Source organism: Excalfactoria chinensis, chromosome 7 (assembly GCF_039878825.1).
Source record: "Excalfactoria chinensis isolate bCotChi1 chromosome 7, bCotChi1.hap2, whole genome shotgun sequence".
Taxonomy (NCBI): Eukaryota; Metazoa; Chordata; class Aves; order Galliformes; family Phasianidae; genus Excalfactoria; species Excalfactoria chinensis.
In genome coordinates this window covers 12,730,101-12,755,403 of record NC_092831.1, presented here as the reverse complement: position 1 = coordinate 12,755,403, position 25,303 = coordinate 12,730,101, and the positions used below count along the sequence as shown (strand labels likewise).

Below are 25,303 nucleotides of genomic sequence, written 5' to 3'. Positions count from 1 at the left end.
TCAGTCACCAGAGGGGAAAAAAAATTACATGCACACAAAGTAATTAGAGGTGTAACCCTCTCCCCTCCCTCTGTGCAGGCTTAATGCTCCCTTTGTCTGAGCATGTTTGCCTCGCTAAGTCATGCCTCGGGACAGCTTTCTTGACAGAAAACAAAGGTTAATTAAAAAAAAGCACAGAGAAATCCCTCATTAAAATGGCCACCCCTCTCAACATGGCTCTGTACCCAGCCTGGTCCCTCCTGGAAACAGAGTACTGACCCACAGCCATCAACCCTACAAGGAAGTTAAATCACACACAGCCAGTCTGGGGCTGTCACTGGCAATGAAAGGTTGGAAACAAAGGTGGAGGGATGACCCAAGAGGCAGCCAGATGCAAATCAAATGGTTGTTATCTGCCTCATGCACAGAGATCCCAACCTCACTGGCTGTTCAATTCAATTAAAACCTTCCTCTAGCATGGTGGCATGAGCCCTCTGATCTGATACAACTCTGCAGCCAGTTCTCACACCAAAGACACTCTGTTCCCTTCCCTCCTCACCTAAGGAGCTGAGGACAAATCTTCCTTCCAACCTGTCCGCCCACACTACCAAATACTATACCTCCGCAATGGAGGTTGCCCTATTACAGGACAGGTAAAGTCTGCATAAGACCTGCAATCTGCAACTGCACAAACATCTCCCCCACATACTCATCCAATTTACCTGCATGAGCAATTCTGATCCTGTTAGCTGGAGAGAAGTGGTGAAAGCACACACACGTGCATGCACACCAGCCAGCTCATTAAAACTAATTAAATAGTCTTCCACAGGGAGTTTTGAAATGCATATGCAGCAGTTTTGGTTTTTTTTTCCCATTGCTCTTCCACACATCCAGAGGGTTGAGAAGCAAGATTACTCACCACATGAAAAATAAAACTAATATGTAATTTAAGGGAGCTGCCATACTTGCACGTTAACAGAGGTGTGCTGCGATTTAATCTGCCCTCCTGCTTAGAGACAAATATGGTAGCAGCAATAGAGGGGAAAGAACACCAATGCTCAGTCAGTCCAAGCTTCTGTAAGAAAGTGATTGTATAGAACATCTTTTCCTGAGCAATTTTTGGTAAAGTCTACCCAAACGCCATCATTATGAGGTGTGGAGGTCAACATATTGCTGTGAGCTTTCAGTACAGGGAAACTGCAGCCTCGGGTTTGAAATTGTAAAGGATGCACATGGGCTGAGCACTGAGGAGGGGGATCTATAGCATTCCCTAAAGTGATCTCAGTCAGAGCAATTGGAGCCAGCACTCCTGACAGCTGACAGGACAGCCCCAAACCCAGTCAGGTCCACACAGCAACACACATGTGTGCATGGCTATGTGACTGCCAGTGTACATGCTGATTTCAGGACAAACAATCCAAAACCAGAAAGTAGACACAAAAGCCACATGCCATGACTGTTATAACAAGCAAACTTCCCTAATCCCTTGCACATGCACTTTGGGTCAAACTCTGCTACAGACAAGCATGAAGTCAAGGTTCCCACTGACCTCCTGAGAGCTGGTCCTGGTGCAAGATGCACTCAGGGCACACAGCTAGTTAAGCACAGGGCTGGTACGCTCAGTGACTTTGCAAGCTTGGCTAGCAAAGCCAAAGGGCTTGCAAATTCCATAAATCAAGCTGCTCCCAATTTTTTCACCCCTGCTCTTTGAGGCCTTAAAGACAAAAAGATCCTATAAACACAAAAAGTTCCTAGACTACAGTAGGAAATATCATAAAATACAATGGACTATTGAAACAGTCACTCATGTATGGGTAACATAACTGCAGCATTCAGGTTATTTTGCTGATTAAATGCCTAACTTATGTCCATTGCTGTGGACAGTAGGAATACAAGTCATAAAATACACAGGATAACAAGTCTCCAGGCAGGGTTAGTGCACATGGCTGCACTGACTGAGCTGTTCAAGTTCCATGATTATTCCAGCAATACAGCTTTGACAGTCACTACAATTTCAATTTTAAAAGCACCAGAAATTAACTGCCAACAGCAGCACACAAAGCCAGAAAGCAGCCGAGATGTCAAAACAAGACAGAAGAAACCAGTTTTTAATCAGTAAGATCTTTCAAGAGACGATTCCATCAAAGCAATACACACTAAGTGTATTTATAGGAAATTGTACTTTAAAGAAAAACAACTAGGCTAAAACTGACAGCTTCCCACAGGTGGGTTTTTTTTTGTGACCCTATGGTAGCTGACTTTGCTACATGGCTCATTACCAGAGCCTACAGTGACACATTTTCATCTCTTTTCCCCCTATTTCGTTCTGAAAGCTTTGAGTTGATAGAAAAAACGTTAAGAAATGAATCTGTTAAAAAGAGAGAGAGAGAGAGAGAGAGAGACAGCACAGCCAAAGGCTGAGCTCAGTGCTACAGAGCTGGCTTTGCAGAAGTGTTTCATCCAGAAAACTTTAAAAAGAAAGAAAAAGCCAAAAGATTTAAAGCCATATTTATTCTGACTGCTGAAAAATACAGGTGTTAGTCCTAGATTATATCCGGTTGGAAACAAAAGCTATGGGAGGGGAAAACTTTAGAAGTATTGGAGTCACAACAGCTTTTTCACAGAGACAGAGAGAAGCAACTTGCATATAAATAAGTGTCCAAAATAGGTCAGCGCTCTTTTCTTGGCCACTGAAGTTTGATACTTTTCAGGGAGTTAGCCTGGATGGTGGTGGCACACTGGACACCAGTAAGACCTGTGTGCGTTGAAGAAGCCCACCAGCAGCTGCAGCCTCCCAGCCAACCCCACAACTGCAGATCAGGGCTGCCCATACATCAGGCTGGGAAGTGAAGATAGAAAAGAGAACCAGAGATTCCTATAGCACTGGGGAGCAAGGCTGCTGGTCAAGCTCCAGCAGCATCCTTGACTCACTCAGCTTGTTTGCCATCAATAAAAAGCCCATTAATTGCACAATGTGCCTGTTAAAAATAACTCCAAAAGTCATCACTAGTAAATTAGTAAGACATCAGGAGACGCAGACACCTTAGGTTTGGCATTATGGAAACCACAGAAGAGTCAGGATTCCCTCAGGAGCTTTCCCCAAGAAAACCACATGGGGAGATCCTCTCCTTTTGATAGGGCCCAGCTAACAAGGTCCCCTCTCCATACAATCACCCAGCCCCTTCCACTAGGGCAGCTATCCCTCTCTTCCACCCTCCTAAGCAAAGTGCCTGTGGGACCACGCTAAGCAGCACTCTATGCTAAGGACATCACATACATGTCCAAAATAATCCTCCAAAGGACAACAGGTAGTACAACAAAGTCTATGTACTTACACATTAAGAGAGGGAAGAAAAGCTCTGCAGCCTCTACACAGCAAGGGAAAAAACAAGCTAAGCCCCCATTCAATGCTTAAATTCAGGTGGGCTTGATGAACGGTAAGAGCTACAACCAAATTAGCAGCTGATGCTTGTGCCTGTATGATGATGATCAGCTGTGTCAACTGAGACTTGTCTCCAGCTGGAAAGCAGTGAGAACAGCTCCCCTGTGGGGGTCTCTATTTCGGGAACTGCCATTTCTGTTTTAGAGCCATCCTTGGGGACAGCTGTCCCACTGCAGACAAGCCCCTTCTACAGCAAGTCACCTGCAAGGCCACTGAGGTTACAGTGACAAAGAGGTTGATCTGTTGAGTCCCTATCAGATTTGTGCTTTAAGAAACAGTGATGAGGCTTCCTACAAGCAAGTCACTGATAGGCAATGAGCTTCATCCCTGTGGCTTCAGCACAGCAAGCTGTAGCAGGGCTGCATGGGGGCCTCCTCAGCCACTCAAGGTGTCAGGGGTGGCTCATGCTAGAGAACCATCATCTCCAACCCCACTGGAGTTACATAACTCTGCTTGATCTAGTGGTTGGCAGCCCTGCCCATGGCAGTGGGGTGGAACTAGATGTTGACAGAATGGCTTGAGTGGGAAGGGACCTTAAAGACCATCCTGTTCATCCCCCTACTGTGGGCTGGTTGCCACTCACCAGATCAGGCTGCCCAGAGCCCCATCCAACCTGGCCTTGAACACCTCCAGGGACTGAGCATTCACCACTTCTTTTATTTTAAAGCCATTCCCCCCATCCTATCTCTGTCCGACCACATAAAAGGTTTAAGGTCCATTCCAACCCAACCTATTCTATGATCAATGTAAAACAGCTTACACTGGGCTTCTCAAATAGGCTCACCCCAAGTTTGAGGATGCTTAAAACCTGACACAAAGACAAAGGGATGATGACACACTCCGCTCTCACCCCTGCTACATCTCTCACGTCCAAAATGCTTTGGGGGCAGGAGGGACGCCTCCACTCCAGTGGATTCCAGGCTGGATCGAGTATCGCTCTGCCCGCACTGCTGTAACGCGACGCCGGCGCAGGGCAGCACGCCAGCACAAACACCGTATCGGGTGCTCCGGCTGTGCCGACAGCAATGCAGCAGCGTCCCGGGGCCGGATCCAGCCCCTCCACACACGTGCACCTCCGGTGCCGACGGATGGCCGTGCAGACACAGCCCGGGTCTGCGCACAGCAGCGGGCGGCAGCAAGCCCCATAGAGAAGATCTGCGTGCCTGGCGAGTGCGAGGGCTCCTGGGAACAGCCCTTTTACTGGGCTCCAGATGCTGTGGAGTGATTGCTTATATGAAGGCGGGGGAGGCCCCTTTACTGTTTCTCATTTCCTCCTTCTTTTTTTTTTTCTCCTTTTTTTTTTTTTGCCTTTTTTTTTTTCCCTCCCCCCCGCCCCCCGATTTCCTGGTTTTGTTCAGAAGCACAAGAGAGTCATTCATCATTTTTCTTCCAGCACAAGGAGAGCTCTCACCTCCCCCTCACCCCGAAATCCCTGCCCATCAGAACAGGCCAAAAAGGCTCGCAGCGGGGAAGACAGAGCTCCCCGGCTCCTCCAAGCAGCCCAAGCACAAAGGGCCACTTTCTCAGCCGGGATCAGTGGGTGCCAGCCCTGAAAGGGTGAAGGCCAAAACTCAATGCTAGGTCAGAAAACGGATATCAGCGGCAGAGAAAAGCAATTTGCACCGGTTTGAATTACAGGAGATGCAAAGCAGAGGGTAATTTGCATGCTGAGGAGACAGACAGTGCCTCAGGTAACAGGAATAAAGAGCTGGGAGATGCAGGGCCACTTCCTCCACAGCCCTCCCGCTAACCCAAACCCAGGGTGGTTCCATCACTGTGTTGATCCTCTGCCCCTCAGAAGGGGGTGGCGATGGTCCAGGAGCAGCCTGGGTGCAGGATCTGCACGTGGTGACAAGCCACCAGACCCAGCTTTGGGGATGGGCTTCCAAGAAAACCCTGTTTGGAACACAGGAGGGGCTGAAAAGGGGCTACTACAGAGGGTCAAAGGAAAACCTTTGTATGGCTTTCTCATCTCCAAGTCCCAGTTGGGTTCACCACCATCTGTTCTTGATGGCCTTCTCCTTCCCTTGAGAGGTAGCCACTAGGATCTCTTAGTACCAAGGCAACAAAAGGAGATTTCCAACCCAAGCTAGTTGGAAAACTTGCACACATTTTTATAAGCAACTACGTCTCTGCACAAAAAAATAGGACAGTGCAAACACATGGCATCTACATGGAGCCTTCTGGCTTGGCTGGTAGAAAGGAAAGAGCAAATAAAACCGAACATGGAGAATATGTTCTGGGTTTTCATTCTGTTTGGTAAGTCAAACAGGTCTGCTCATGGTCGGACATAAGGCTTCATTATGGCTCTTTTGGAAGGAAAAGGGATAGAAGATTGTGGTCAGTAAAGGGCTGGTGGGATGGAGGGAGCCAGAGTACCAGCAGTTCCACTGAGGAGAGCCATAGATAGCACAATTCCAGCAAGAACTGAACAGTAACAATAAAAGCCACCAAGAGGTGGCATTCAGGCGAGTGGTTATGTTGGGTTTCCATGACCTTAAGTGCCACCACTTGGAAAGACCCCAGTGGTAAGGTGGCACAGTGGTAAGGGGTTGCTGGCTGGATTAGGTAATCTTGGTGGTTCTTCCAACCCTAATTATTCTATGATTTTTCACGTTTTAATTTGTGGGTTAATTTTTGCTTTTTACTGTGAGCAACCAAAATGACCAGTCCCAGCCACCAGCCCCAGACAGGACCCGACACATGGACTCCACTGCACAGCAGGTCCAGAACCTGTCACCTCCCGGGCTCCAACCCTCCCACCCCACCAGAATGGACCTGGCCAGCTGCTCGCTCCACAGCACGGCAGGTCTGAGCAGATCTCTGCTGAGCCAGACAGGTCAAAATGAGCCTGCCAGCACCTCTGCAAAAATCTGAGAGCAGATGAATCTGAGAGCAGGCATGGGGAGAAAAGGGGAGGCTGAAGTGCAGCAAGAGGAAACAAGAGGAAGAGAATGCAGCACTTTGCAACAGGCAGAAAAAAAAAAAAAAAAAAAAAAAAAAAAAAAAAAAAAAAAAAAAAAAAAAAAGAAAGAAAGAAAGAAAAGCCTGATGGCCCCAAAAATAGGTGATGGGACAAAACAGCAGCTAAGGAAGAAGGTTGAGATGACACATTGATCAGCATGGGTTTAATAGCATCCTTCCCTCTTGGCATCGGTGGATGCCCCACCAGGGGCCCATCTGGCTCTCATACCACAGAAGACCAGGTTTCTGCTGTTGTTGGAAAGAGCACCAAAATAACCCCCAAAAATCCCAGGGGATTTTACACTGGAGGTTTTCAGCTATTTCTTCACCATGGCATGTTCAAACTAGGCTGCACATGCCATGTGGCACCACAGGGGTTTCCGTAGCACTGTCTCTGCAGTACCTCCCAGTCTGTTCTGTCTAAGAAACAGGGATGTGGAAGGGATGAGAGGAGCCCAAAACCGAGACCAGCTCCAAAATGAGGCCAGCTGGACACTGTTCCAGCTACAGCCCTGCACTTTGGCCAGGAAAAGCCCTGCACGTTTTCTTCAGAAAGGAGCTGGGAGTGAAAAGCCCGCAGCAGGAGTGCTTCCTCCCAGCCTGACCTGAGCCGTCCTGCGTACCCGCAGCGAGGGCATGGCCAAAGGCAGCCAGCTCACCCACCCCACAAGGAGAAAGGGGAAGTTCATTTTCTCAGCCAAGAGAGAATAGGGAGTTCAGTTCCAATGGCAGGAACGTCGCCGTGATGTTTAGTCACTTGCTATTTCTGCTTCTCCTGTATGACAGGAGTCCTCCAGTCAGCACTGCAAAATGCATTTGCCTGAACTTTGGTGTCCAAACTCTGATGCCCAAGCTTTGGTACTCCAATGTCCCTCCAATCATAGAATCGTAGAATCACCAAGGTTGGAAAATACCTAAAAGATCATCCAGTCCAAACGTGTGAGGACAGGGTTTTGGGAAGGATCAGACTCCTCTGAGCCCCAGCAAAGCAGGCTGCCTGCAAACAGATACATGGAAAAAGGGCGAACCTGCAGCCCTGGGCTAGGGCTGCCCAGGGTCTGACTCACCGGCCGAAAACAGCAAAGCCAGCCATGCTGCAAGCCAGGGCATGACAGCTCCAGCACCCAGAGGACCAACTGTATCTCCTGCTCTGCAACACAGCTGCTGTCGGAAAATCCACATTTGCTCCATTTTCAGCTGTGAGTCCAGAGAATCACAGAATACCTTAGGTTGGAAAGGATCTTAGAGCCCATGCAGTTCCAACTCCCTGCTATGGGCAGGGCTGCCACCCACTAGATCAGGTTGCCCAGGGCCCCATCAAACCTGGCCTCGAATGCCTCCAAAGATGGGGCGTCCACAACTTCTCTGGGCACCTGTTCCAGTGCCCATGTCCATGCCTATGTCTACGACCATGTTCCAAGTCCAAGACCCTATCTCGCATGTGGTACTGTTCTCACATCAAAGTTAGCACCCTCAGCCCAAATTCCAGCTCCAGGACAGCACCTGATCCTTAGTGTCACAGTCCCTCTTGTTTTGCCTGGAGGCATGGGCTGGAGCTGTTTGCCCTTCAGGCACCATGCACGCCTGCAAGGTTGGCAAGAAAAAGGTGCAACCAGCTCGGGGTAACTCCCGGGCAGAGCAAACAGCAGGCTCCAAGTGTTGCACAACAAGCCTAGGTCCCACAGCCAGGCAGGCAGCCCTGCCCCACTCTTGCTGCTGACACCACTCAGCCCACAGCTGCAGGGATTTCAAAGGCACAGTGCCTTCCTCACCATGCCACCATGCTAACTGCGGCACTGCACTGCAGACACTTTACCTTCTGCCATACAGACCTGAAGTTTCAGTCGTTAGCAGCTCTTTCAAGGAGAAGATCATGTGAATTGTCTCACCCCCAAATTCTAATGGAGTCCATGGTGGGCTGCTTCAAAAGAAGAGATGCAGCAGCACTTGAAGCCCCTCTGATGGAAATCATCAAGGCAGCTCATGGCAAGGCTCACCCCATATTCACTCATTCTTTTCTTTAATTCCCAATTTATGCACTGCTGGTCACCACCTAAGGCAGGATTATGGGCTTGATGGACCTTTGGCCTGATTGGGCTGCTGCCAGGTAATATCTGTGCTGCACTTTCAGCAGGGTCTGAATTTTCAAAGGGCTGTTTCAGGACATGTGGGACCAGCCCAATGGCCAGGGGTTAAGGTAACAAATCCTTGAAATGAGACTGATAAAAAGATAGAATAAACAGAAAACAAGAGGTAAGCAATGACTGAAATCAATAACAATCATTACTAGAAAGTCGGAAGCTGTCCAACCAGCTGAGATGAGAAGAAAGCCATCTGCATGATCATTTTTCACTCTTTTCTAGCAGGGGAAATTTTGTTCATGCTGAAAAATCTGCAATTTGTCTGTCAGCTCAGCTTGCTGGATAAGGGTCATGGTTCATTCCCCAGAGGGCTGAGCACAAAACAAGTCACATTCTGTAAAGTCAGACCTGCAATAACCTGGTCTCCACCCTGGTCACTCTGCCGTGTTCAACTTCAGAATCAAGTCCTGGTCCACAAAGGTGGGGCTGAGCAGAAGGAAGGGCTTAGTCTCATGGTGGTGATGGTTGGACTAGATGATCTGAGTGGCCTTTCTAACCTTAATGACTCTATGATTCTGTGACTGAAATGGAGAACTTCTGCCCAAACAGAAGTATCTGAAGCAATATTCATAAAGCAAACACTGCAATGATCAGCAAGCAGTGGCCATTTTGCACACCTGTCCCTTACCAGCACAAACTTCTGAGGACAGCACTGGTGCTACTAGAAAGGGATTCAAATCAGATTGAGCTCACAGAGTCCACGCAGTACCTTTGTTTAAAAAGCTACGTGAGAAATGATAAGCTTTTAAAGACAGACTCTGCACAAACGTAAGCAAGGGAAAGTTATCAGCTCTGGGTTTCCAAAATATTTACCCAACCTGCAGTTACTCTGGCAGCTCTCTGAAAGTCACATGCTGTCATTTTAATGGCATTCCTTTGACCAAAACTCAAATGCAGAGGACCCTTTGTCACAGACATTTTCAAGCACTTTCCTACCCCAGATACAAAAGGTCCTTGCAAGGTAGGAACAGCACTATGGAAACCCATTACAGATGGTGGATGCCCCATTCCTGGAGGCATTCAAGGCCAGGTTGGGTGGGGTCCTGGGCAGCCTGATTTGGTGGGAGACAACCCTGCCCATGGCAGGGGGCTCTGAATAGATATCTTTAAGGTCCCCTGCAACTCAAGCCATTCTATGATTCTATGTATCAACATCCAAGGGTCAAACAAACTGGAGGAAAAATCAACAAGCCTATATGAATGGCTCACGTTGAGCATAGACTCAGAGGCTGAAAGAGACTCTCTGGGACACTTTAGTGGCTGTGCTTGATCTAAAACTTGAGTTTAGATCTCATCTGGCCGAAAAGCCACAGCTTCAGAAGCACATCTGGAGGAGGATGTCGGTATACTCTGCGTGTTTCCTGACAAAGGCTTGGGATACCAGGTTTTATTTTTAGTACTATTTTCATTTATTCATGTAATGAGTTCAGTGTTTCAGGCAGCCCTGGAGGAGCAGGAAGGACATGTCCTGTAATAAAACTAATTAATTCTTGTGGAATTTCTAGCCATTATTGTGAAAGTGGCCAAATTCCTCACTCCTGAAAAGCTGCCAAAATAGCCATTAATCTGGCTGTGGTCATAAGCAGGATTCCTGTGGCCTCCTGCAACATTCAACTGGCCCCCAGGACAGGGAACGCAGAAACCGAAGCGGATGTTGTGATTTCCTCACCCCAACTCCCTACAGCCCCAGCTTTGCTAAATGGGACCATTGCCTTACAGGGCTCCGTGCCAAATTCCTCCCAGTGCCCCCCGACCAGACATGCACAAAGGTTAAGACCTCAGACCTCCAAAATCAAGCAGTTCAACATCATTCAAAGCTCTGCAGACCAAGCTTTTCCACCTGCCCAGCTTTGATCACTCCCTCAGTGACAGGTGTCCTGAAGGGAACAGGGTTCTGAATCTGTTCTGAGCACACTGGAACTTGTACTCCCACCATCCCACTGGGTCTTTTAGGAGGGTGAACTTTTCAAGTCCCATCTGCAATCAGTGGGAAGCCAGGCTCCTCCACAGAGAAATTCCAGGCAAGAATCCCATCAACCAAAATCCCCCATTAATGCACAAGAATTAATGGAATCTGTATCACTCCCTGTGAGCTGGAGGTAATAGGGTCTGTGGGGTCTGGTATGGAAAATAAGCAAGAAATAAACTTATTTCAGTCACTACTGTCAACAACAACAACAACAATATGACTCAGAATATCTACAAGGTGCCAATCTATTGTGTAAGAAGGCCATAGTTGCCATAGTCTCCTTTTGCTCCAAAAAATTCTGGACTGCTCTTTAAATTCAGTGATGGGTTAGAGGGTCAGCCTCAAAATAGCACCTCCGGTGCTGTCTCACTGTCCAGTCTGAGGAGTGGCCACTCTCCTTGAACACCACAAGGAATCCAGGTGTTCTGACACAAAAGTCCTGTATAATGGACTAGATGGATTTCTAACAGCATAAATAAAATCCTCCTCAAACCACCTCTGCACAAGACATGGAGGGATCACCGATCACTGTGGATAGTGGAAAAGGTCCCCTACCATGGCTATCCATTGCTTTAGGCCTCCTCATCCCAGTCACCATCATGGCAGATGACTGACCTGTCCATTCACACCACTGTTAGATCAAGGTGGGCAGCTGTGATTTCCCTGCTATTGCATCACTCTGGTTTGTATGTTGTTCAGATGAAGGGCAACTGTCCTGTACACATCAGAGATTGTATCAAACTCACAGTCTTTGGCTAGTGGTAAATACTGTGCATGAAAGAAAAGGCTCTTGGAGCTCAATAGTGCAAATAGAAAAGAAGGTTCTACCACGGGACTGTTGTCCTTCACCAGTCTGACTGAGAGCTACATTGTCAGAGCCTGGGTTGGACCCTGGAGCAGCGCTGAAACTTCTATAGCTTTATCACCCAGCATTTTCTTCTCACTAGTTCAGCTGTAAACCTAAAAGAGTAAAGCTGTTATCATACGGAGGGCGAACTGCAGCACCCCTGACAGGTGCCCCCAAAACCAAGACATGAACCAGCCGGGTAACTGGAATTTTCCTTTAGCAAAGACACTGCAGGAAGAGTGAGGAGAACCAGGAGGCAGAGAAGACCACCACCAAAAGACCCAGGGTTGTTGGGTTACCTTCACTGCAAACAGAAATGTCACTGTGCCCAACCGCCCTGACCCTACAACCCACATAGCCAACTGCTCTGGTGGCCAAGACCCAGAGGACAGAAACCAGACACCTCGGGGAGCGCCCAGCCACCTTGGTTCTCCCAGCTGTCAATCCAGACTGTCCACAACCTCATGAGATTCATAGCTGGGGCCAATGGGGCACAACCCCAACACCAGCCTTGGGCTCCAACAGCACAAGAGGTCAAAACTCCTAGGCCAGTCACCCTTCCTGCTCTTCCTCTTTGCTAAACCTAAGTTTCCTTCCCTATTTCTGCTTGCTTTTGAAGTGACAGATGAAACGACAGCAGAATGGAGCAGAATGCAAGGAGACACCAGTGTTTCCACATGGGCTGTGTGGGAGGGCCATCATTGCTCAGGTTGCAAACTGTGCACTTCCACTCAGCTTACTGCTGAGCCACAGCCCCCATGCTGTGGGCAAACCCTTCCAAACTGAAACAGAAAATCACCCCCAAATGGATCAAATTCAGGCCAGGATTTTCCCTGCTCCTTTGAGAGTAAAATCTGGGCCTTCTGAAGAGCAGAACACCAGAAGACAGGCCACACTGGAAGACAGACAACACTTGCTCTTTGAAGTTGCCAAAAAGGACTTGGAGGACACTTAAAACCACCAAAATGCCTTCAGCAACTCACTTTATACACCAGACCCCAAAAAGACTGAGCAAAAAACATTGCTGGGACATGGACATCAGGTGCCCGCTCTCTCCTAGTTTTAAGACAGCAACGGGAAAACATGAGAAGGTTAACAGAAAACCTCAGTTGAGAAACCCATCAGCATGGACTGGGTCTTTCACTGCTAATCAGCAGAACTGGGATCATGCTGCCTCCACTGAAGTCTAAAAACCAAATGGAGAAATCTTGCTGTGGTCTTGAGCAGGAACACTAGGTATTGCTTAATGAATTTTCCCTGCACTGTAGGGCTATGGATCTTTCTAATAGAAGATGTCATGCAAGTAATTGCAAGGGCATTTCCCCATTGTTGATATACTGCATCAGCTGGCTACAAAGACAAGGTGCAAGGAGGCACAGAAACTCTCCTCAAAAATTGCCTTCAGCCAGCAAAGCAGTGGAGATTATATTAATTTCAATGGCAGAGCATTAAAAATCCCTCCATCCCACCTGAGCTGTTCTATCTGCAGAAAATTGTAAGGAAAAGCACAGATTTCAACACGGTCCAATTCCCACCAGCGCTTTGTGTCACTCTCAATTACAGCCCAGAATGAAATACCAAGAAATCGTTCCTCGCGGCCGGCAGAATTAATGGGATCTTTGACTACAGAGAGCACCAGGCAGTGAACTTGTTCCCTTACCAGCCAAGAGGCACAGTGCAGCTTTCTTCAGAATAAAAGCTGCAATGTCAAAAGATAGATTAAGGCTTATAAAAGTGACCTGATGTTTTTCCGTACTCCGGTCCACAAGAAAGGCATGTGATTACTGAACCTTTCCTTTCTAAAACAATTTATTTCAATCGTAAGATGAGACAGCAGGAGATTTTTATCTTCCTGCTCATGCCCAGCCAAATTACTTGTGGGGTAAAATACTAAATACACCATCATTCTGCAGTTACAACAACGGAACCCAGGCTGTCATATGCTGAGCTGCCACAAAGCTCCAGGAACTGTGCTCTAAGCCCTGTTCCTCCAGCCTTCACCCAGGGCAACCACATCACAGAATCATGGAATGGCTTGTGTTGGAACAGACCTCAAATATCACCCAGTTCCAACACCCAACCATGGACAGGGTTTCCAACCACTGGATCAGGCTGCCCAGAGCCCCATCCAACCTGGCCTTGAGCACCTCCTGGTATGGCACATCTGTCACGTTTGCCTGTAATGAATTGCCTGCTTGCATGTTTAATGAGCTCATACTTGGCCAACTAATGAAAACATCCTGGCCACCAAAGGTGGGCAGAAATGCTTCAGGCACAGATTTGGTCTGATGAAGGTAGTTTGTGGTAGAATAATCATCATAGAATCACTTGAGTTGGAAAGAACTCTTAAAGGTTATCTAGTCCAACCCCCCTGCAACAAACAGGGACACCTACAGCTCCATCAGGTGCTCAGAGCTCCCCCCCCCCCCCCCCCCCCCCCCCAGCCTGATCTTGACTGTCTTCAAAGATAAGGCATCCACCACAAATCTGGGCAACCTGTTCCAATGCCTCACCACTGTTATTGCAAAAAACCCTTTTCCTTATATCCAGACAGCACGTCCCCTAACTGGTAACACTGTTAATACTTAAAAGAGCCAGAGGTGCAATCTGTTTTCTTGAGTGGTGGAAAACAAGCAGGGCTAGACTCACAAAACAGCACCTGAAGTTGTCATTCTGTCCTCCAGCCCGGTAACTCCTCAGTTCAGGATGGCTGTGGAACAGCTCTAGGAGGAGGGACACGGGCTTCAAACATACTGTAGCCAGTTTCAGGCGTGTGCTGAGGACAAACACACCTCGCTGGCAGATAAAAACAGCCAGCCCCGACGTGATGGAAAGCAGAGCCTGATGATTTCAGTATGTTCTGCTACACACATGCTGATCTGGGCAGCACCTTCCCATGGAGGAGAGAGGAACACCTGAAAACTCAGCACACCACTGAGCTCAGCCCTTGTGGAGCAGAAATGCTTTAAAAGCATCTTCACATTTTACTTTGCCCTTCGTCTTACTTGCCAGCCTCAAGCAAAAGAACCACCCCAAAGGAATCCACCAAGCCCCATTCTCCCAAACCCAACCATGTGTGTGGGAATGATGGCAGCAGCCCACCAGTGGGATGCATCAGCCCCTGTGAATGCTGCAGCCAGGTTTAGACCAGGGCCAAACACAAACACACCTCTCGCATTCCAGTTTTCACTGCTTTGCCTCTTGAATTGTTTATCTCGGCTCAATTCCTGGATGTGGATAAAACAAACGACATGGACTTTCTCACAGACAGGGCTCTTCGTTGTTCCCCTGACAAATACCACACTCAGCGAGCATGAGCCTGAAACCCAGAGGAAAGGAAACAACTGCAAAGGACAAGAAGGAAACAGATCATTTGCCAAAGGACAGCATGAAAACATATTTCTCCTTTGGGCTAGAGCCTTAAAATCTTCCCAGACTCCCTATTCCCTCTAGCCTGTGTTCACAACACCATAAGCCCCATCACAGCATGCTCCTGTGGGACTGGGGCTGGAGGGAGTGTTATTTTCAAGGAGCTGCTCCACAGGTTGTTATTTATTACTTTCATATCTTAAGATGACAACCAGCCCAGAACCTGGTTGGGTTCATCCCTGACCAAACACAGCTGATGCAGAAGACCTCAGAAACCTGGTGCATCTGCAGGCAGAACCCCAGAGGCAACAAGAATGGATGCACTGTATGCTTTCTTATTCACGTACCATCCTTGGAGCTGTTATTAATTGCATTTCACTTCTAATAACTTCTCCCACAACCAAGAGCCCTGCAGCCCTTCAGTTCAGCCAGAGCGGCAATATTAACGAAGTGCCATGGACTGGCTCTTTGCAGCTGGTTTCTCCAATGTCTCATAATACCCAAGCCTGCATAAGCCAGACTGGATGCCCGGTTGCAGCACTGGTAACGAGTTTCTCCCATGCCTGTGCACTTCTGACTCAAAAGCTAACTGGTACAGACCATGGGTGTCTCTCACAGCCAGGCTCTCCCCTGCCCTCTGCCTACACCTTTCTGGCCTTTAAGGCTATGTCAGAGCATCTGGTGAGGTCAGGAGCTTTGGAGGCAGAAGGGCAGATACACACTTGCACGTGCAGAGCATGACAAACGCTTTGTTTCCGTAGAAAAGCTGGGGGAAAGCAGAAGTCTTCCTGGCAATTCAGTGGATGTGAAAAATGCAGTCATAGCATTACTGGCATGACTTTTGAGTTGCTGTTAAAATTCCACTTACATTATGCTACCTCCAGCATCAGAGTCTTCTGTGTTTTGGAGCAATACATTAAACTGTCTTCTAGCAACTGCCTGCCAAGGGGGAAATGGAGGTTTTGACATTTGACCTATGAGGAAGGATGTGTGGCATTTGGGGCCAAATCCCAAATAGGGATTTTAGCTGGATGATCAAGCAAACTGCTTCCTAATGGTTAACTATTTTGGCACTGTTTTTGTTCCACAAGAGACCCTGGCCTGGTGAATGGGGCAGACCCAGCCCCGCAAGCACAAGTTTGCCTGCAACCTCAATCCCGTAACCATAAGACATGGTCTCCATTAGGAGCAAAGAGCAGTGATGCACTGGCACAGGTTGCCCAGGGAGGCAGTGGAGTCACCATCCCTGGAAGTCTTCAAGAATCATGGAGATGTGGCACTGAGCAACATGGTTGGTGGGCACAGTAGGGATGGGATGCGGTTGGACTAGATAACTGTAGAGGTCTTTTCCAACCTTAATGATCCTGCAGTCAGAAGATGGCCACTGGGGACCAGGACACAGCATGCAAGCAAGCAGGGTGCTAGCACACTGTAAGGGCAGCCCTCGTTCTGCTCCAGGTGCTCAACCCATGAATCCACCTTAAAACAGTACACAGAGCTCTGTGCCCTGCTGAAGGAATGAATTCACTCAGGGTTGGCATGAGAGCTCCGCACACAATAAGAGCCCTCTGTCCCGCGTGCGGGCGGCTTCACTCAGCACTGTGTCAAGTTGGTGACGTGATGACCTGAAATAAACCATAAAACCGTGCGGTCCAGTGGCATCAGAACTATTTTGGAGGCCCCGATCCCCAGAGGTGCTGAGCCTCCGTCTCGCTGCCTCCATCCGCAGGAGTTCATGCCCTCGGCTCCCCGAGGGGGTGGAGGTTCTCAGCCCAATTTCCACAGACTGCTGCTGTTTTGTTCCAACATTCCCAACATCTTCAAAATACCCAAAGCTTCTTGTGCAATGCGCAACATCCCCTGCTTCCTAGCTACATGGTGGTTTATGTTACTTTCCGCCTACAACCATTTCAGGATTGGCTTTACAGACCTAAGTGGAAGACTAAACAATGCCGGAGCCACAGTGGGAGGATTTGCAGAGTTTTAGTCCTTGTTTCGTTTGGGCAATCCTTCTGCATCTCATCAGGGACAAAAAAACTTGCCAACCTCTTAATTTAGGAATAGCACGAGCTCTGCATTCCAGCCCTGAATCAGCCAAAGGAGCCTTTTCAAGCTGGAAAGGGGAAAAAGGGCAAATACCTTTAAGCACATTTGAGAAAGGAATAATAATAATAAAAAAAAAAGGCAGACACCTGCCTTTTGCAGGCAAAAACCTGCTCTGGGGCACCGAGACAAGCTTGACATCAGCATTTGAAAGGGAATTCCAATCTCTGTGCTTTGGGTGCCAGACTGCTCTCCCTGTCACCGCTTTGAAGCGGAGGCAAACTCTCCCCCGTGTACATTTTGCAGACGGGAGCAGCGCCGTGAGCCTGAGCAGAACAGCACCGAGCGGAGCTGGCAGATGGGGGCTTTGTTTTTGTTGTGGGTTTTATTTAATAGCTACAACAACCTGTTAAAAGTTTTGTAATCTGAAGAGAGCAAACCCTTTTCTGGATGTCCAGGCTCGGCTGCCAAGACGTGCTCGGCGGCGAATATTCCAGCTGCGTGCTTCACATCACGCTGCTTCAAGATGTGCCAGTGTTTTTATTATTCATCCCCTATGGACACTGCAGAACGCCACATACATTAAAGCGCTCTTAAGCTGAGCTATTTATATGTGAGTGAGTGAGCGCTGCATATAAGCAGAGATATGGGCAAATCAGTCACACACGTTGTAAAGGCACAGAGAGAGTAAAATGAAGCAGAATTGTGATTTTAGTGGGGGGGGGGAGGGGGAGGAGTCCATAAAAGCACAAAAGTGGCATTAACTCCGAAAATCATCTCTTAATACACCACTGCTGCGTTCTCCATTCCACTCCAGCTTCTTCTAAAAGAAGAATAAAGAAGAAAATAAGCATAAAGCTGGAGTCAGCAGCAGATTCCTTCCATCTGAATGCCCTCGGCTTCTTCTAGAGAGTGCAGAATTCACTCCGCAGATGCTCACAAGGTGCAGCTGAGCAGTGGTGCACAGCCCCATTAAGCAAAGCAGGGACAGGAGCGGGGATGGTTGCAGCGTGGCCGCACAGAAGCAGCACCGAGCGAAGTTTTCTATGCCGCTGTTTTTTCTTTCCCCCTCTCTCTGCCCCTCCCTCTCGCTCAGAGAGAGCCGAGGTGTTCGCTAAGCGATGGCATCCCCGAGAGAGCTGTCTCGAGCGAGCAGTCGGCGCAGCAACAGGTCCGGAGCCTGTGGCGTCCCTTCAGGCGGCGTGCTCGAGGATGCTGCAGTCCTCCCCGACACCCTCTGCACGGAGGCAGAGGGGCCCCCAGCCCCAGGGTGGGCTCTGCTGCGAGTTGGACATGGCTCCCACATCGTGGCCCCATAGCCGCCCACTTCCCACCAGGCAGCACATGGTGCTCCTACGCCGCCTCCGCCCGTATCTTCAGGGCATCCGTCACCCTACGCGCTGCTTCCAGTTCTCCACCAAACCCAAAGCGCCCCTTAGATCCTCCAGCTCGGCGCAGCCCCCACCTCCAGCCGCACCTCCACCTCAGTCTGCCCCGGGGGACTTCTCCGGAAGACCCCAACCTCCACCCCGTCCTCCCGCAGCCCGGATCCCCTCGCCTTTGGACCGGGAGCTGCCCCCAACAAATCCCCTTTACACCCCACCTCTGTGGTTCTCGCAAAAAAGGAAAACTTCCCTCGGGGAAAGCTGCGACCCCAAGCACCCTTTTCACCCCACCGCGGACACCCATCCTCTCCTCACTCCCACCCTAACCTCACCTCTTTGTCCGCTCCTCCCCCAGGCACCCCCCGTTCCCTGCCCTCCCGAGGGGTCTCCTCTCTCCCCGGCTCCCGGCCGCCGCTCACCTGCGGGGCGCTCGGCGCTGGCTCCGTACTCGGCCGTATCGCGGCGGCGGGCGCAGGTGCCCTGTCCCTGCACCAGGGCTTGCAGGGGCAGCTCGGCTCCGGGGTCGGGGTAGCAGCGCAAACCGGCGGCGCAGCGCGGGGTGTACACGCCGCACGCTTCGGCCTCCAGGCGGGCGCACACCGGACAGCAGCCGCAACCCGGTTCCCGCACCAGCTCCGGGCAGGGCGGCCGGGCGGCCGGGGAACAAGCGGCCAGGCGCTCCGCCGTGCAGGGCGGGCAGCGGAACAGCACCTCGGGCAGCGCCGGCCCCGCCAGCGCCAGCGCCGCCGCCAACGCCGCCAGCAGCAACCGCGGCCAAGCGGCCCGCGCCGCGCCGCCGCGACCGACCCCGCCGAGCGCCATGGCGGGACTGACGGGCGGCGGGGCCGGCAGGTGGACACGCCGCTCGGCCCCCCGGCGGCGCGGCGCGGCGCGGCGCGGCACGGCACGGCGCGGCACGGCTCGGTGCGGAGCGGGGCCGGGCGCGCCGCCGCGGCGCCGCAGGGTCCTAGAGCCGCCCACCCGCGGTGGGGGTCGTGCGAGAGGCTGGGCAAAAGGGGGGTCTGACCGGGGGAGGTGGCGGGTGCGGGGGTACCCCGAGGGTGGACCCTGCCCCGGTGGGGAGGAATCCGCAAAGAGAGCCGGGAATGGGGCTGGGGGCGTCCCAGGAGCCGGGTCCCGCTGTGGGGGCTTGGGGACAGCCCTCCGCAGTGCTTTCCCAAGGAGGAGGGGACGCTCTCCAGGCTCAGTGCTTCGGTGTGAAATCCCCATTTTAAACGCCAGCATAGTCCTCTCCCCCTGCTCCGCTGTCACAGTTCACCCGGAGGTTTCAAAGCACGGGGGGTGTTATATTGTTACTTGAGTGTTCAAGAGGCGTCTGGATAGGGAGCTAGGAAATACGGTTCAGTGGTTTTACTGTAGGTATGGTAAAGGGAGGACGGTTGGACTAGATGATCTTGTAGGTCCTTTCCAACCTTGTGATTCTATGATTCTATATGATTGATGCCTTAAGTTGAATAGCAAAGCCAAGGGGTTGCAACCTTACTAATGGAGCTGGGAATGTCTGATCATGTCGTGAGATGACATTGCTAAAGCCATGTACTGAGTTTGAGCTCGCTCAGCCAGGGGAATGTCAGCATCATGGCGCTTATATTTGCCATTCCCTGCTGCAGGTTTTCTGCTGTTTGTGCTTTCCTTTTCTCACTAAAGAAAAGGTGAAGTGCCCCTCGTGCAACTCAGTTCCCAGGGTGGAACCGTGGAGCTTCACAATGTGTCTGTGGGACCAACAGGGGAAGAAAGGGATAGGAAACCCCCACGATGCATCCCAGCACTAAGCATATGTTCCCACCCCACTCCCCAGATTTCCCCAAAGAATAACTTCATTTTCACAAGGGTTTCACCAAACAGAGTCCCTCTCCTTTTAGAGGCTAAAAAAGAAGAAGCCCAGTGCACACTGTGTTTGTTCCTGCTGCACATCTCATGGTGGGAACGGGGACGCGGCAGCCCCTGTGAGCAGATGTTCCATGTACAATGCGCTGAGTTGTTCTCGCCGCACGCTCACGATTTCTCAAGACTCTCGGTACCTTTTTTATGATCTGCCGTTGACTTCACTAATGACTCACATTTGGTTCCAATGAGATATTTTCATATGACTAATGAATCTATATTTGGAGGCATAAGAGTGTTTGGCTAATTATCTGTTGCAGGCGGTTAAATATTCCAAGCATCCAACGTTGGTTTTCTCTCAGTGGCGAGCGCCGTGCCCTCACACCCTCAGTACACAGGCTGACATCTGCCTTTCTGCCTTTGTAAGCTCAAGGGACAGCCTGAGCCTCATTGCAAAGCATTTTTTAGGTGGCTGATGGGGGTTCGCTCCCCTAGGGGAGGATTTCAGCCCGGTTCTTTGCCAGGCACTCGGTGCAACGCCATTGTGCCATGCCATTGATAACTCCTAGCAAGGGGCAGGTTCACAATTAGCACCCAGTGTCACCGCTTCTTGCCCCAGCAGAGAGCTCTGTGCAGAGCCGCTCGGCCACGGGAGAACAACAAAGAGGGTTTTACAGCTGTTGTGCTGAGGGGAGACAAGGAGAAAGCAACTCGAGTGCCCATGCCCGGCTATAATTTCTGCAGCGGGTCTCTGCTGACAGTTTTAGGATTAACAAGCGAGCTCTGTTCTCAGGCATTTACCCCTCTGAAGAAGCTGGCCTGTTTGTTCTCAAGGGTTTATTTTACCCTACAAAATATGGCATTGCCAAACAGATGTAGGCTTGTTCCTAGAAAGGCGACTTATAACTGCAGCCGCATTTCACAGAGGCTTTCGCCCTCGGGATTGTTTGTAAATGCGGCAGTATTCCTCCAACCCTTTTCAGGGCCGTTTTTTCCCACAGACGTGCTGGTCGGGTCTTTTATGGCTCTGTCCTTTGTCAAGGATGAATTAAGAAAAATAAACTCGCAAACACAAAGTGGAGGCCCAGCCCGGAGATCCTCTCGCTCCCAACCATTAAGGGGTATTTTACAGCGCTGGGTGGGGGGAAAAGAAAACAATGCATCCTCCCGCATTTTTCTTGCCCTCATTTGTAGCTCCAGGGGTAAGGAAGAAAAATAAATAAATAAAAAGAGGGAAGTGGAATAGAAGTGCCTTGGTATTTCTGCGGCCTCCCGTTGAAGAGGCTGACACAAAGCGCTTTCCCTGCAAAGAGGCTCCTGCATCACTGAGCTGCCCTGCACTGATGAGAAAGGGAAGGCAGCGAGGAAGAAGGCTGTGAGGATGAGCCCTTGGGCCTCTTGCTTTCTTCCAGAGGTTTGGCCAACTCTGGCCATGAGCAAATGAGGAATGAGGTCTGCAGAGCAGCTGTGCCCTCGGGATGACCACCGACCCTCATCCGCTATGTGCCCCAGGGCCCGCTCCTTCCCCACACTGCTCTCCCCAGGTGCAGAGTGCAGATGTCAGCAGAAGGGTCAATTATAGGCCACTCTCTTTACATGGATTCTATCTGACACATCTTTAGAGCAGCCCTAAACTCATTATCTGTGATCCTGACCCAGTCATTACAAATGCTTTGGACCGGTCTGGGCTGGTTTGTCCAGATTTCTGCAGCACTGACAAGAAATCAACAAAGCTAAAGCCAGCCATCAGTGTGAGACATGGAGCCATGGTGGTAGCTCTGAGCTGTGGGTATGTTCCCCAGCCAAACCCCTTTGCTCATCCCTAGATATCCTTCCAAGATGCCTTCATTATCCTCAAAGGTAAGAAGCAGCCTGAGGCCCAGCAGCTGCCAGGAAGAGGTGATGCAGAAAAGATTCAATACTGATGTGGGGCAGTCAGGCATCGTCACTCAGGCTATAGGGATGACCATACAAGAGCAGAAGGGATTTATATGCACTGGATTCATTGTTGATGGAAGCTTACCTGGTAAGGACAAGGAAGATGAATCCTTAAAGACCTGGTGGTGGTATATAGAGCCATAACATGGCCTGCATCTACCAGCCGTAGAGCTTCCTGACCTGTTCTTTGACCTTCATGGCCAAATCTGACAAATGAAGGGACCCATAGGTCCCTCTGACATTGGTGCTGACAGGATCCCCCCAGCATCTGGTACCCCTTGGGCAGGGCAGAGGGGTGAGAGCATTTCAAAGCACACGTCGATGCTAAAGAATTTTACAAGCAGGATCAGCCAACGTTTCCATTTGCTTGGTGTTTGCTGTTGAAAATGCAATAACAACTTCGGAGATTCTGCTCAGGAGAGAGAACAGCTCTTTCCAAGGCACCGTGCTGAGATGCTGCTTTGTGTAACAACACTGTGGGAAGGAGGAGCTGGGATGGATGACATGAGCCCATGGAAAGGGCTCTGACAGACCAGGTGAAGGCAAAGGGAAGAGCGGTGTAAGTCTGTAGTGAGAAAGAGCTCCAGCTGCTGGTCCCTAGCTGCTAGAGTCAGCCTCCTAAGGGAAGTAACTACATTTGCATCACGAGACACATAAAACAAGCACTGGAAAAATACAGGGAATAGCCTTGTATTGGCAGGGAACCATTCAGATCTTAACCAAAAGCACAGAGCTCTCCTAGGGCAATGGGAATGCACCAAAAGGTACTCCTGACTCCATCTCTTCTGAATCCTCCCTTTAGAGTCAAACACAACAACCAGCTCTGGTTCTGTCTTTAGGTTGCACAAACCCAGCCCGCAGCCCCTCCTCATCACTTACTATCACATGTTAGTTATTATCCAGAACTGCTCCTATCCTTTCATTTAAGATTCTGGTGTCTCATTCCACAGTAGAGCACAATTTTAGGTTTATAGCTCCCTGTTTATTTCCAAGGAAAATTTAATGGCCTGATGTACAAAGCTACTTAAGCCTTAAAATTAAGTCATCTCTGCTGCAGAATACAGCTTGCTAATTAACTCCACACAAAAACAGTGCAGCTGAGGTCTTAAAGGACAAGTGCCAAGAAAGACCCATGGAAGAGTAAAGGGCCTTTGGGGAGGCACCAGGAGGGACCCAGAGTGTGGGTTTGCATGGACATGGGAGCTGCCTGAGCCAAAATTCATCACGTTGCCTTGAAAGTGAGTGGACATCATTAAAAATGAGGCCGCTCCCTCTCAAGTAAACTAAATTTGGGTTTTAAGCTCAGCCCCACTCTGCAAAGCAGCTCCATAAAAATGTCATGCAGGACTTCCTGTTTATTGTCTCTCACAGGCTCCAAATGAAACCTGTTCCACTAAAAAAAGAGCCATCTGTAAGCACAGGTCCTCCTCCTTCATCCAGAGCTTTAAAATGAAGGCTCCAAGTTAACTTCCCCAAAGGATTTGGACTCAATGATCCTTAGGGGTCCCTGATTCTATGATTCTAATCTGGGACATTCGATGAAACCCCATACAAGACTCTGACTTTTGAGATACATGCCTGTCCAGAAGATGCCAACTCGCTGCTTGCCCTGTGCTTGATCCATCCTTCCTCTCCAGTGCCTGTCTCTCCTGTGGGTCATCCTGTCCCTGTGGGCACTCTGCTATGGCCACACTGTGCTGTGGGAGCAACCAAGAGCAAATGCAGCCCTTTTATAGCCCTCAGAGCCTGGTCCAGCCTGACCTTGAATGTCTCTAATGATGGGGCATCCACCACCCCTCTGTGCAACCTGTTCCCATTCTTCACTATCCCAATTGTAAAATACTTGCTCCTCATATCCAATTATTTGGCATTATCCTAGGCAATAGACAAGTTACTCACTTTTTACCTACCAGAACAGCTGTGAACTAGAGTATGACTTTTTTACCTTAATTGCAGGCACTGAGATTTTTCAGAGAGCCAGGAGATGCAACAGGCATTTAATTGCAGATGAGAACACAATTTCCTTCAGCGCTGTCGACTCTCCCAGCCTGCAGCACGTACAGCCCAACTCTGACCCTTTAAAGGAAGCAAATGGATAACAACTGCTGCTTCTCTGCTGCAGCCTTCTGAGAGTTAACAACGCTTTAAATCACTTTGACGATGCATACACTAATTTGTCCTGATAAAAGACAATAAAAGACGTCCCCCCACAACAGCAACAAAGGAATGGGGAAAATGACTTTGGATAAACGAATCTCATCTGCTGGGAGCCCAGAACGATCCCAAATGACCTTTCCTGGCGATACGCTGGGGTTGCCAGCATGGTCCTGATGTGAGCAGAGAAGGAGGGACTGCAGGAATGGCGATGCTCTCTTAGCTCGCTTGCCCTCTGCCGGATGCCAGAAGCTCAGCGAGCCCAGCCCAATAAGCAGTGCTGCATTGCTGCAGGGCTGCATGCATTGGGAGCTGCAAGGTGAGGACGAAGAGAAAAACTGAGCACATCAAATACTGAAGAACTAGAAATTGCAGTAGATATAGGAAGTGATGGAGGGTATGCTGGAAAAAGAATCCTCTTCCTCATGTTGCTTGTACTTGTTGGAATTGCTCAGCTTCTTATTGAAACAAGTTTTTCTAGCTGGAATTCTAATGATTTAGGAGTCTGTCTTCCTAATTGCTGCTTTCTAGTGCCATGTGAACTCAGCAATGTCAGCAGAGAAAGGTTTCATGCAAGTGGCACAAAGGTGCAAAACCCACCATGGATGCCAACCAGCCTCCTCCTGCACAGTGCTCAAAAAGAAAGCAGGCTTCCAGCAGGCAGGGCTGTGTTCACACCAGAATAACCAGCAGGCACCAGACACTACGGAAAGCCCAGCACCAGTAAGGGGCCAGTGGAGCACCAAACCACTGTGGATTTGACTAGACTGGACCTCTAAGTGCATGAAGCTGTGGGTGGATACAGCATGACAGGGAGAGATGGGAGGCACCTCTCAGCAAGCTCTCCCCATGATCATTGGCTTTGTCATGCTGCACCATGCTCTGAGGATGCACTTCTTCTGGGAGAGGCAAATGGAGGAGAAGCAGTGGCTTCTTCTTATCTGGGAAGATAATGCAGGTTTCAAAGCCATGAAGCTTCCAGCCATTTAGCTACTGCAGAAACAACCCCATCTCAATAGCTTTTGTGGGCCAGTCTCTTAATTTCATGGGACAGGTCAGGGCACAGAGCTGTGTGGGAGCCAGCAAAGATTCCTGTGTGCACATGAGGTTTAAATGATGGCCTGTGGGAAAAGGTAGCTTTTCCTGACACAGCAGAACCAGTGGTGGTGAGAAACACCTGGAAAGGCTTGATAGCAAGCTCAGCATCATCCATGCAGATCCACTCTT

At 49.8% G+C, this 25,303-nt stretch overlaps 1 protein-coding gene across 2 annotated transcripts in view; it reads right to left on the bottom strand.

Annotated features, from left to right (window-relative positions):
* IGFBP2 (insulin like growth factor binding protein 2) overlaps nt 1-18,961 on the bottom strand; it is a 51,215-nt gene extending 32,254 nt beyond the window's left edge. Inside the window, exon 1 of one of the 2 annotated variants that reach the window (XM_072341091.1) lies at nt 18,559-18,961. In XM_072341091.1, the coding sequence (XP_072197192.1) occupies nt 18,559-18,961 (403 nt within the window). Of the gene's footprint in view, nt 1-3,314; nt 3,406-18,558 lie in introns of those variants that run through there. The other variant, XM_072341092.1, reaches the window with a different exon arrangement.
* Nucleotides 18,962-25,303: the final 6,342 nt, after the last annotated feature.